General features: G+C 48.2%; 1 protein-coding gene across 1 annotated transcript; it reads left to right on the top strand.

The window, feature by feature from the left end:
* Nucleotides 1–309: 309 nt before the first annotated feature.
* KLHL40 (kelch like family member 40) lies at nt 310–10,668 on the top strand. Its single transcript, XM_030010364.1, has 6 exons — nt 310–1,840; nt 5,109–5,269; nt 6,903–7,010; nt 7,722–7,907; nt 8,451–8,597; nt 9,388–10,668. Exons 1-6 carry the CDS (start codon nt 695–697, stop codon nt 9,497–9,499), a joined length of 1,860 nt encoding a protein of 619 aa, XP_029866224.1. The 5' UTR covers nt 310–694; the 3' UTR covers nt 9,500–10,668.
* The last annotated feature ends 1,481 nt before the right edge of the window (nt 10,669–12,149 follow it).

Genomic DNA, 12,149 nt, shown 5'->3' with positions numbered 1-12,149 from the left:
CGGAGGAAAATAAAGGACAAACCTCTGCAGAAAAGCAGCCCTGGGAGTGAGCTGGCTGGAGTCAGGGATGCCACAAAGCCCACATAAGACGCTCCCTTATTGCATCTTTCCAGCTTTGACTTCACGGTCTATTTTTAGCACAGCAAAAGGTTTAGCAGTTTCGGAGCAGTCCGTTTAGCGGTGTAGGGAGAAGGTCTCAGCCTTGCCATTCATGACCCAGAAGGCAGATTGGGATGTTTGATTCATCTGGAAGCTGTTTCCCAAGCTCAGCGTCTCCTGTCATGGGACGGCAGCAAAAACTCCTGCTCCCCCCGCAGTGACTCATGGGCTGACAGACCCTTCCTGAAGCATCGAGGCTGGAATTACAGCTGTTCCCCCAGCCCCCTCCCTTCCTCCTTGTCCCATGTGTCATATTAAAGGGTGATCGGCTTACACATGCTCCAGTATGGATTCCTTAAGCTTTGTAACGCTGTGGCTATATATAAAGCCCTACGCTGGAAACTGAAGTACACAGACAGCTGCGATAGTAGCAAGCGTTTCACATTCCCAGTGTGCTGGCAGTCTGGAAGCAAAGGAGACCCGGGAGCCCTGCTTTGAGTAAGTTTCTTTACCGGGGCTCAGGTACAGATATCTTCATAAATATATACATATAGAAAAGAAGGACTGGGGAAAAAAGGAGCAGTTACTCTTCACCATGGGTTTGCCTTTTGATCAAGTGGAAGAATTGCGTCTCTACCAGCAAACTCTCCTGCAGGATGGACTCAAAGACATGTTGGACCACAATAAGTTTCTGGACTGTGTCTTGAAAGTCAAAGGGAAGGAGTTTCCCTGCCATCGGCTGGTGCTGGCAGCTTGCAGCCCATATTTTCGAGCGATGTTCCTCTCGGACATGGAAGAGAGCAAGAAGAGGGAGGTCAGTTTGGAAGACGTTGATCCAGATGTCATGGGCAAGATCCTCCATTATATCTACACCTCCGAGCTGGAGATCACAGAGCAGAACGTGCAGGACATCTTCTCCGTGGCCAACATGTTCCAGATCCCCTCCATCTTTACCGTCTGCGTGTCCTTCTTGCAGAAGCGGCTCTGCCTCAGCAACTGCTTGGCTATCTTCAGGCTGGGCTTGATGCTGGACTGCGCCCGGCTGGCCGTGGCGGCTCGGGATTTCATTTGCGATCGCTTTGCGCTGGTCTCCCGGGATGAGGAGTTCTACCAGCTCTCCCCTGATGAGCTTATCGCAATCATCTCCAGTGACTCCCTCAACATAGAGAAAGAGGAGACCGTCTTCGAAGTAGTGATGAAGTGGGTGGGGACCAAGGACCATGAGAGCCGGCAGAAGGCCTTGCCTGTCATCTTTGAGAGCATCCGCTTCCGCCTCATGCCCAACGACTACATCAAGGACCACGTGGAGAAGCACGCCGTGGTGAAGTCCAGCCCAGAGCTGCTCAAGAAACTGCAGATGGTGAAGGATGCCCAGAAAGGCAAATTCACTGTGGTGAAGAAGAAGAAAGTGAAGAAAAGCAGTGAAAAGCAAGTGAAAGACAATGTTGTCAATGGAGCAGTAGATGAGAAGGAAGATACAGAGGAGGACGCTCTCCCAGGGATCTTAAATGACACAATGCGCTTTGGGATGTTCCTCCAGGACCTTATTTTCATGGTGAGCGACAGTGGAGCAGTGGCCTACGATCCCACTGCCAATGAGTGCTATTTTGCCTCTCTCTCTACTCAAATCCCAAAGAACCACATCAGTCTGGTGACCAAAGAGAATCAGATCTTCATTGTTGGAGGACTATACTACAACGAGGACAACAAAGAGGATCCCATGAGTTCCTACTTCCTACAGGTACTAGCTGTATCTTTCTTTTGTTTCTTTGACCACTTTGGAGCATCACCAGTCTTTAGCTTCCATGTGATGCCAGTAATATTCATTGTCATGTGAAGTTAAAATGAAAGTTGTAAATGAAGGTAAAACATCTGAGTTGCTTTACTAGAGATTCTTCTCCCTACATTTTTAAGGCAGATCCCACTGAAGGGGGGGTTCTGGTAATTGAGGAAGGAGGCTTGATGGAGTAGGTAATAGGAATAAGCCTTCCTGATCCAAATCCTGAATAGGGTATCACTCTGAACAGTGCATTTGGCCCAGCCCTGGCTGCCATAGGGCACAGTAAGTAGAAGGTTAGTGGCATCAGGCCTGGGTTCTGCTTTGCATCCTTTATATTCTGTGGTTATGAACCCCCAGCAAAACCCAAGGGTGACTCTGCCAGGTGCCAACAAAGGACCAGCAGCAGCTACAGCCACAGAGCAAACACCCCAAGGACACAGGGTATGTTCCTACCTCCCAGTATGTGCCCCATTTCTAGTGCTGTTCTTGCCCCTGGAGGTGTCCTCGTTCCAGCTCAGAGTCTCCGCCTTGGCCATTTCCATCATGTGCAGGGGAAACCACAGTGTGATGTCTTTTGGGATACTCCACAGGAAAAGTGGCTGTTCTAACTCAGCAGTAACCAAAGCTGTGATAAAATTGAGCTCTGTGCAGGCAATCTGAGCCCCAGCCTGGGCTGTAACCCAAGAGCACCTTCCCTGTAGACAGCTAACGCAAGGCGCCGAAACCTATGTCTAAAGATCAATGCTCCACCAGTCTTGTTGCTGGCCAGGCAAGGTAATTCCTTGAGCGGCAGCGAAGGTCCGCTGTGTCCTGAGCTGTTTCAGCACGACTGCAGCAAGCAGGTCAAGGGCAGTGATTTTTTTTTTTTTTTTTTTTTTTTTTCCCTTTGATCGTACACTTGTGAGACCACGTCTGGATGCTGTGTCCAGTCTGGGGCTCCCCAGTACAAGGGAGACATTGAGGTACTGGAATGAGTCTAGCAGAGGCCACCAAGGTGGTCAGGGCTGGAGAACGGGAGGTACAAGGAGAGGCTGAGCTGGGTCTGATCAACCTGGGGAAGGAGAAGGGAAGATCTCACTGGTGTCTGCAGCTCCCTAATAGGAGGGGACACAGAAAGGGCATCCAGGCTCTTCTTGGTTTTGCACAAAGATGGGACAAGAAGCAATGGCCAGGAGTTGCAGTAAAAGAAATTCCAGTTAGCTGTGAGGAAAACCTTCCCAACGGAGGTGACAGAGTACTGGAGCAGGGGTCCAGAGAGGTCACAACACATCCATCCTTGGAGACATTTAATATTTGACTGCACAAAGCCCTGGCAACCTGCTCTAACTCCAAAGCTGCACCTGCTTGAGCATGGGGGCTGGATAAAAGACCTTTGGAGGTCCCTTCAAGCTAAATTATTCTGTGATTCTGAGCTGCAAAGAGCAAGATTTCTATATTCAGCTCCCAATTTGCCACTGACTTAATAGCAAATGCCTTGGGCTTCGTGTGGCCATTTTTAGCTCCTTCCCCACAAGAAGGGGACAGTGGTCCCTTCAGAGCTCACTGTGGTGCTTGTGCATGGGAGGTGCAGACAAGTCCTAGGGCTGGAAGGTGCCGTCAGTTTGCAAAGGTGTAATTTATTGACATCAGTGCCGTTACATAGCTCACGGTTTCTGTATGAGTAAGAGAGTCTTTTGAGCCTTTTTTTTTCAGCTGAAACTTCACACAGATGTTGACAGGCAGCTGTATGATGGACCCTTGAATCACTGTGTCAGTGCAGCAGCATCTTACACCTTCTGACTCTGTTTTTGGCCTCCCTGATTTCACATTCCTCCTGCTGAAGCCAGGAGAGTTAGGTCAGGGATAGTTTAGACTTAACGACAGGAACAAAAACATAAAAATGCTGATAAATCCCAGAGGCCTTGCAAATTTTGTCAGGAACAAAATTATTCCATTGACATTTCAGATGGAAAAGGGTATCCTTTATTTGTCGATTCTAAGATTTATGACTTGAAAACAATGCTGAATCCATCAAGAAGCAGGAACTATCCTGGTGACTGAGCTGCTCGGGCTTGCGCTATAAATAACACATATGTGGACCACAGCTTACAAAGAGACAATAACCACAGGCACCCAGCTGAGGCCGAGCCTTTGGAGGCAGCCCAGCAAGCTGAAGCTCTTTGGCCCAAGCCCATAGCAAACAGTGCTTCAGGCAATGCTGCATCACAGCCTCGTCTTGCAGAGTCCCACCAAACTGGCTGCAAGATGTCACTCCCTCCTCTGCTGCCAAGCTACATTAAAAATTTTTGCCCTAGATCACATTTCCCATCAAGCCGTGGTACCCAGAGAGCCCCCGGCCTCATAATCTTTCAGATCTTTTTTTCTGGTGGGAGATGATGTGATGCCTTGATCTACAGGTGTCCAAGGATCTGCAAGAATTTGGCCATCTGATCTAATAATGCTGTATGCATCAGTTTCCCCATCTATCAGATGGGTCTGGCACACTTTCGTCAGCGAGAAGAGCTCTGGTCTTTGCAGTACTGTCTCAGTTGTGTTGTACCATACTGGGTAGATAGGTATGGTGTAAATAGCCTTTGTGCAGATAGACACACACACATTTCGTCTCACGAACTCTCACACACACTGAGGTGATACAGGACAACATCAGTATCTTAAGAAGCAGAGGAGGAACACGGTAACTGATCATTTGCCAGAAAGAAGAATCGGTGGGAAAAGAAGGGGTTCAGGGGATCGAGCTGTGTAGCCAACACGGCCGACACCACGCTGTTACCTGGCAGAGCTGGAAAATATCAGGATGAAATATTGTGGTGTGTGCTGCATCTGAAGAGGTTCAGGCAAAATTTCTAAGATTGAAGTGTTTCAGCTCCTCCAGTCCCAGGAACTATCCATTAGAGGTCCAACATGGGACTCTCTCATTTGAAGACGACCCAACATGTTCCAAGCCACAGCTTTGGTGCACAGAGCAGAACATGTTCACGTTGTCACATCTCTGCTCTTATGCCTTGTCATAAAGCATATGTCATATGATGTATGACTTGGATTTGCACTAAGATGTCCCATCCTGCAACAGATGGTAAGGCATAGGCAGAAACTGGCATTGCAGAAAGTGCCTACTGGGGTGACCAAGCTGCACGTGGGAATGGACTTTTCCCTCAGCCTCTGGACCCTGATTTTTGCAAAGCAAATGGGCCGGGCAAACACACACTAATGACCATATGTTTCCTTTCAGTATGACCATCTGGACGCAGACTGGCTGGGGATGCCCCCCCTTCCCTCCCCTCGCTGCCTCTTTGGCCTGGGAGAGGCGGAAAACTCTATTTTTGTGGTTGGAGGGAAAGAACTGAAAGAGGGAGAGAAGACCCTGGATTCAGTCCTGTGCTACGACCGGCTGTAAGTGTTCGCGTGTGAGTGTGGGGCAGGAGGTGGTTTACGGGAGAAGGTGAAGCAGCTGCCTTGCAAAACAACTCCAGCTCTCCAGGGGCTGAAAGGTTTTGGAGACAGGGCTCAAACTCTGCATCTAGATACTGGGACCACTGGGACTGTCTCAAGCTGTACGCTGAGGCTCTGAGCTGTCTCTCTCCAGCTGCTTCGTTTATTGTAATTGGACCTCCCAGAGATGGAAGCCGTAATGGGGATATTATGTTATCGGGGACCGATCGTAGTTGATGCTCATGTGAGACCTGTAGAGGGGAGCAAGAGTTTTTCCTTCTGCTCTTGCCCATTGGTTGGAGGTTCAGCGACATTCACTGAGGCCTCACCAGGAATGGCTTTGAACAGGAATGTTTGTTTTGAAAATATTCCGATGTGGCACTGAATGGCCCATCCTGATGGATATCAGGCTTAATATCTGATTATTTTTGGACAATGGGCTCTGACCCATGTGAGGTCATGAGCTTTATTAAAAGGCACCATTCCGTTCTGCTCGCAGGAGACAGAAACACCCAAAGACTGCTGCTCTCTGCCCCAAAGAGGCAGAGCAGTAGGCATTAACAAGCCTTTGCTTGGTCTGTACTTAGATGTGTGTGCTTCAAAGTCTGTTTTATAAGCAGAGATTTGAAACCAGTTTCATTCCCACAGAACAGGGCATTTATCTGCCCCTGCACACTCCAGGAAAGGATGTGTCTGCCCTCGCTAAGTGCTCTGGGGGGTGGTTTGAATACCAATTTGAAGCTGGTAGAGATGTGATCAGCTCCACTTGTATTTCTAGCATTATTTAAGACAAGATTTCAACTGTAACAAACCTGGAGAGGGCAAACTGTTGGTCTATGGGATCAAATATTTGCCCAGAGTGATTGCATAAATAGAAAACACCCAGAGCCCAGGCAACTCAGTTCTTAGGTAAAATAAAGTGCAGGTCTTGGGAGTTACATCTTATATGTATGAAAACTCGGGATGAATCTAAGCTACATGGACATGAACAGACACTTCTTGAGAAATTGGTCAGGCCTATTGGATACCAGTTTGGGGTTTCCAAAGCGTTATAGCTACATCCTCTGCTCAGCTGCCCCAGAGCTAGCTCAGAGGCTTCAACACAGCCCTGCACTGCAAAATGTGGACATACCTGCCCCTGCAGGTCCTTGCTGAGCATTGGCCAACCAAAGCACCTCAAAGTGGAAGGCGATGGCCAATAAATAGTTTTTTCCTCAGGATTTTGCACCCCTAAGTCTCATTGGTTTTAATTTTTTTCCATCATGCAGAAATCTCTGTCGTCTTTGTGTTCAGCTGGTAATGCTTTTAAATGAGGTGAGGTCCTGGGAGAAGTCAGGATGTGTATCCACAAAGCCCAAGAGTAGGGGATACTGCAGAAAACAATGAATATTAGCATAAACATTCTGCGTATTTTATTTTCCCACTTTTTTTAGGATCACAAAATTTATTGATGAGCGTTATCCCATTGAAAACCTCATAGTTTTGAGATCGGGTCAGGATCTGTGCTCACCTCTAGGTCTGGAGAGTGCCACGTACTCTAGGGCTCACCTAGCAAGCTACAGATCCTTTTGCTTCCCATCTTTCTCTTATCCAGGTCCTTCAAGTGGGGTGAAGCCGATTCCCTTCCCTACGCAGTCTATGGCCACGCGGTGGTATCGCACAAGGATCTCATCTACATCATTGGTGGCAAAGGAAGCGACAAGTAAGTCAAAAAACAAGGGATTCATCCCCCAAACTAGTGGGATTGCAGAGAAGCGTGGTCTGGTAATCAAATCCAGATGGGTGTTTGCAATAGGAGTGAAAAACCTCATCAAACCTGACCCCCATCCTGCCCTCCTGCAGGAGACAGGCTCAGCAGAAAAAGCCTCTCTCGGGGAGCGTTGCAGCGATTGCTTTGCGAGGCAGAAGTATGACTGTTTGCAGAGCAAACATGCCATAATCCAGCAAAGATGGGTCCTGCTCTGAAAGGATTATGGTCTGAAAAGTGTGAGCGCGCATACATTCACACACCTTACATTGCCGTCCTGGGGAACAGGGATGTTACTGATGATATTTCGCAGCATCAGGTTGGATCAGGAGCACTGAAACACTGTCTGATGGCTGTGTGCGAGGTCCTGAGAGGCAGTTAGCTCCATGGACCCATATCCAGCTGTGTAAGTACGATGTTGAGCCTTTAGGACTCCGATCCAACGCGAGCAGAGCAAGAGGGGATACGTTATACACACAAATGATGTCTCCAGGCATGGGCATTCTCAGGTGCACACCCAGGGAAAGGCACTCATGCTGATGTGGAGGAGCAAAATCCTTTCTAGAGACCCCATGTTCTTGCCAGCAGACATCCCCAAACTCCTGCAGTGCAAAGCTGCCCCTTGGCAGGCGATCGAGTCTCCTTTTCTCTCTCATCTTTCCCTAGGAAGTGCCTGAAGACGATGTGTGTCTACAATCCAGCCAAGTTTGAGTGGAAAGAGCTGGCTCCCATGAAAACTGCCCGCTCCTTGTTCGGAGCCACTGTGCACAAGGACAAAATCTACGTGGCGGCTGGCGTGACCGACTCCGGTTTGACCAACTCAGTGGAAGTCTACGACATTGCCACCAACAAGTACGTACCTGAGCACACCTTTAGGGTGTAGTTACACAAGGAGCGGCTGCAGGTGTACATTAAGCAACTTCCAACCATTCTGGAGTTTGCTTGCAACTCCCGATACCAGTTCCTCCCAGTCTGTATTCCTCGGACAGCTGGGCATCACCAATGCCACTGCAGTTGGGCTGTGGATCATCTCAGGCTCACCTTCAAAGCGGTTTCACCAACTGGGACATTCCTCGGGTTCCCTGCAAGGCTGTAGCTTCATCTTGGTAGCTTCACCCAACGCCATAGACTTTGGGCAGGCCTTGAAGCTGCAGTCCCACAGCTGGGACCTGCAGGTCGATGCCAGGTGTGCTTCACAGCTCATCTACTCAATATAAAATGAAGTTGAAGTATGATGATGGAAACAGGTATCTCTAACAACAGTCAGTGTATGATCCCATCCCATGTAGACCTACACAAGTTTAGTTAATTCAGTTGTTGATTCCTGATTCAAGGCCATGCTTGGCATGGGGGTGGGCAGGGTGCCCTAACATGTCCCCTCTCTCGACATGGCAGGTGGGACACCTTCACTGAGTTCCCCCAGGAGCGCAGCTCAGTCAGCCTGGTGAGCTTGGCCGGGGTGCTCTACCTGCTCGGAGGGTTCGCCACGGTGGAGACGGAGTCAGGAGAACTGGTGCCAACAGAGCTGAACGACGTTTGGAGGTGATGAACTTCCCCGGGGCTGTCCAAGGGAGCGCGGGAGGGATGTTAGTGAGAGCCACTGAGGGAACAGATAGTTTCTGTCTGTGTTGGTGCCTTCAGTGTGAGATGGATGTTGTTACCCCAGCAGAAGGCTGCAGGCTTAGTGCAGGCTTTCTGGGTGAGAAGTTTGCCCTGTGCTGTGCTGGAGGGCACATTAGGTGATTCAGTGATATCTCCTAGCCTCATATAGCAACGTACCAGGGAAAATCTGCTCCTTTAGCTTTGTTGCTGCGTTGATATTTTGCCTGGAGCGAGTTCCAGACCTCCCCTTTGGCGTGAAGCAGCATTTGTGCAATGCATCCTCTCCCTGGGAAAAGCCAGTGCTCGGTCTGGAAATCAGATAGTCTTACGTGCGAGCAGAGAAGTGGGCAGAAAGCACTTTCTGATGGCTGCTAACATCGCGGTGCTGCTCCTGTCCTTCACATCTGTGGCTCTAGAGCACCCTCAGCAGGCACCTGCTGGCCTTCACCATGGATGTTCAGTCTTGGTGCCATCAACCTGTTTCCCAATGGAAAAATACACCCTTCCCTGCGAGACCATGTGCTGATATCCACGTCCCCTAGCCCGGCGCTGCAAACCAGAGCACACCAGGGCTGAACAACCCCATCCAGCTCCCACAGGTGTCTTGTGGCCAAATAATGTCTGTGGGACATCACACCATTCACCAGTGCTCCCACCACTATGGAGAGCAGCTGAAGCGAGGGAGAGGAGACCCTTTCCTCACCGTAACTGTCTGTCTGTCTGTCCCCAGATATGATGAAGAGCAGAAGAAGTGGGAAGGGGTCCTCCGGGAGATCCAGTATGCCTCCGGTGCCACTTTCCTTCCCGTGCGCCTCAATGTTTTGCGCCTAACGAAGATGTAGCAAGGCGTGATTTATTTTTTTTTTTTCCATGGGGGTCTAGGGCAAGGAGGGATGGGGGGAGGTGACGCCATGCTTATCAGCGCAGAGATATGGCATCTGGATACGGTGTAGGATGTTGCATCTGTGATTGGTACCTTTTTAGTTAGTCAAATGGGAAAGGGGAGAAATTATCTTGAAGCCCTACGGGAACTTGAAGATGCTCACAAGATAACTAGAGAAGGGGTCTAGAGCCTGCAAGGAGCTGGGGTAGGCTGAGAAGCATGGAGCAACTACTTCTACCGGTCTCAGCAGAGAGGACAAAAAGATCATACACTTGTTTTGCTTCTTTCTCTATGTTTTCCCCATCTTCTCAACTGCTGTTGAACCTCCCCAACCAGCAATTGAGGCAGAAAGTGGGTCCCAAGGGACGAAGCTGACATTCCCCACAAAAGAAGGTCTATAAAGTATTTCCCCACCTAAGGCAGCTGTGAACGTGGTACTAGAGCGCACCTTGGAGAGGGAAAGGAAGGGTCAAAGAAGTCAAGTGGTACAGGAGAGACCTGGAGGGACTTTGCTGAGTGTCCGAGCGAGGAGAGTTCTTGGCATGAGACAGTTAAAAGAAAAGAGCATGTGAGCGTGGGCAGCAGAAATGCTTTGGAAGTCACAATGAAAAGAAAATAGTCTTAGTTCTTTGCCTCCACCGTGACTTTGGACTGAAGAGAGGCCAGGAGCTAAGGTCTGCGGGAGGGAAGAGTCGTGCAAGTAGCAGGGTAGGAAAGGGGGGGGAGGCGGGCAGGGAAGGCCATGTGCACTCATCTCCAGCCTTTTGGGCTCCTCATCTTCAATCACAGATCACAACGTCCTCACCTATGGTTGGATAAGTGCTGTTTTTCAGGGAAAGGTTTTATATTTATGCTGTTCCTCTTATTTTTAATGTTCTGACTTTTTTTTTTTTAAGAGTATTCTAGTTTGCTAAGTACATGGAGATCTCAGACGTGTTTGGCTCTAAGAAAGATTCCTACTGAGAAAAAAATGCATATTTTTTTTTTAAAGTTGTCCATAATGATGTTTTGATAGAAACATGACTGTACTGGCAGCAGGACAAAGATCTGCTAGAGCAAAAATCTGATGTCCACACCATCTGACCAGTGGTTTATTTAAAAATAAATTATTATGCTATTTAAAAAAAATATCCCCTGTGTTTGCATGTTGATAGAGCTGTAACTGAATGTCCACAGCAACCAAACACAAGGACCAAGCAAAACCTGCAATGAACACACAGAGAAAACCAGCCCCATGGAGAGCCCTAGCAGAGCCCCAGCTTTTCTTCTTATTTTCCCCCATCTGGGAGCTGAAACTTTAGTGTTCATATCCTCACAGCTATTCTCCACAGATATGAGGACTAGAAGCTTACCTAGGGCTAGAAGGAAGCTGGATGCCTACATGATCTCATGATACCATGAACATGGGTGATAATAATAAAAAATAACAAATACAAACCTTGCAAAATAAATACCTTCAAAGTAGCATGAAAATTATGGTGTCAAAAATCATATCTGGCTGATTTGTCTAGCTCAAAATGCAGTCATGGAGAAACTAAAGTATGTTTGGAAAGAAAGACAATTTGGCATGACTAAAGGAACCAGAGTCTTGTCCTGGTTTCATTTTAAGGATTTTAAAAGTTACAGCATAATCTCCTTAGAGAACAATCACATCAGAACAGTAATGAAATACTTTCACAAGAAAAATAAATCCAAGGTGACTGGCTGTCACAAAAAAAAAAGGCAACAAAAACCTTTGAAACAATCAAATGTGTGAAAAATGCACTGAAAAAAAAAAAAAATAAAATCACCTTCTACCCAGTTCTGCAGAAATTCCTGTGGACGACTCGCAAGCTAATTGAAGATGAATCTACCAAACGTAGAACAGCTTGTGTCAGAAAAGAAAAATGAAGAAGAAAAAAAATAATCCATGCATAGAATACTGATTTTTTAAAAGTCATTTATTGCAGTGGCAGGATACCACCTCCTGCCTGGGATAGGACACCAACACCTTTGCTTCAGCTCTTCTTGCTGGACGCAGAATGGAAAGCTGTCGACACTTCATCCTAAGAGGTCCTAAAAGGAGGTTAATCCCCATCCATCCGCTGTCACGTTGCTACGGTGTGGTCCCTTGATAGCGATTTAAAACTGGACCCCATCCTCGGTCACTCACCTTGCAACCGTCCACCAGGAATACAGTTAATAGGAGCTTAGTGCTCCTGTGTGGTTCACATCCATTGTAAAGCTGTGGGAGATGCCACCGCCGGCCCAGGGCAAGAAACCATAAAAGGAAAAATAGCTGTTGTATGAAAGGACCCAGAAGAGCTTGAAATATCCCACTGCTTGAGCAACGGGGGCCAAATCTCAGTGAGTGCAAGCCAGTGTTGGCCCAAGGAAGGCAGCAGAGTTGCACATTGCTAAGCGAAAGTCTGGCCCGGAGATGTCCACCACCACCTCACCAAGAGGCTGCTTCAGTCCAAAGGCAATCACAGATAAGAAATATCAGCGTGAATACTCAGAGAAGCATCACTCCTTGCTGCTGCCTGGTGTTTTCCTGGCTCAGATGCACAGCTGCAGTGGCACAGGTCCCCCTGCGGGTATCTTCTCCAGGCAATGCCAGGGGCAAAGGA

Source organism: Aquila chrysaetos, chromosome 3, assembly GCF_900496995.4.
Source record: "Aquila chrysaetos chrysaetos chromosome 3, bAquChr1.4, whole genome shotgun sequence".
Classification (NCBI taxonomy): domain Eukaryota; kingdom Metazoa; phylum Chordata; class Aves; order Accipitriformes; family Accipitridae; genus Aquila; species Aquila chrysaetos.
This window is presented reverse-complemented; position numbering and strand designations above follow the sequence as displayed.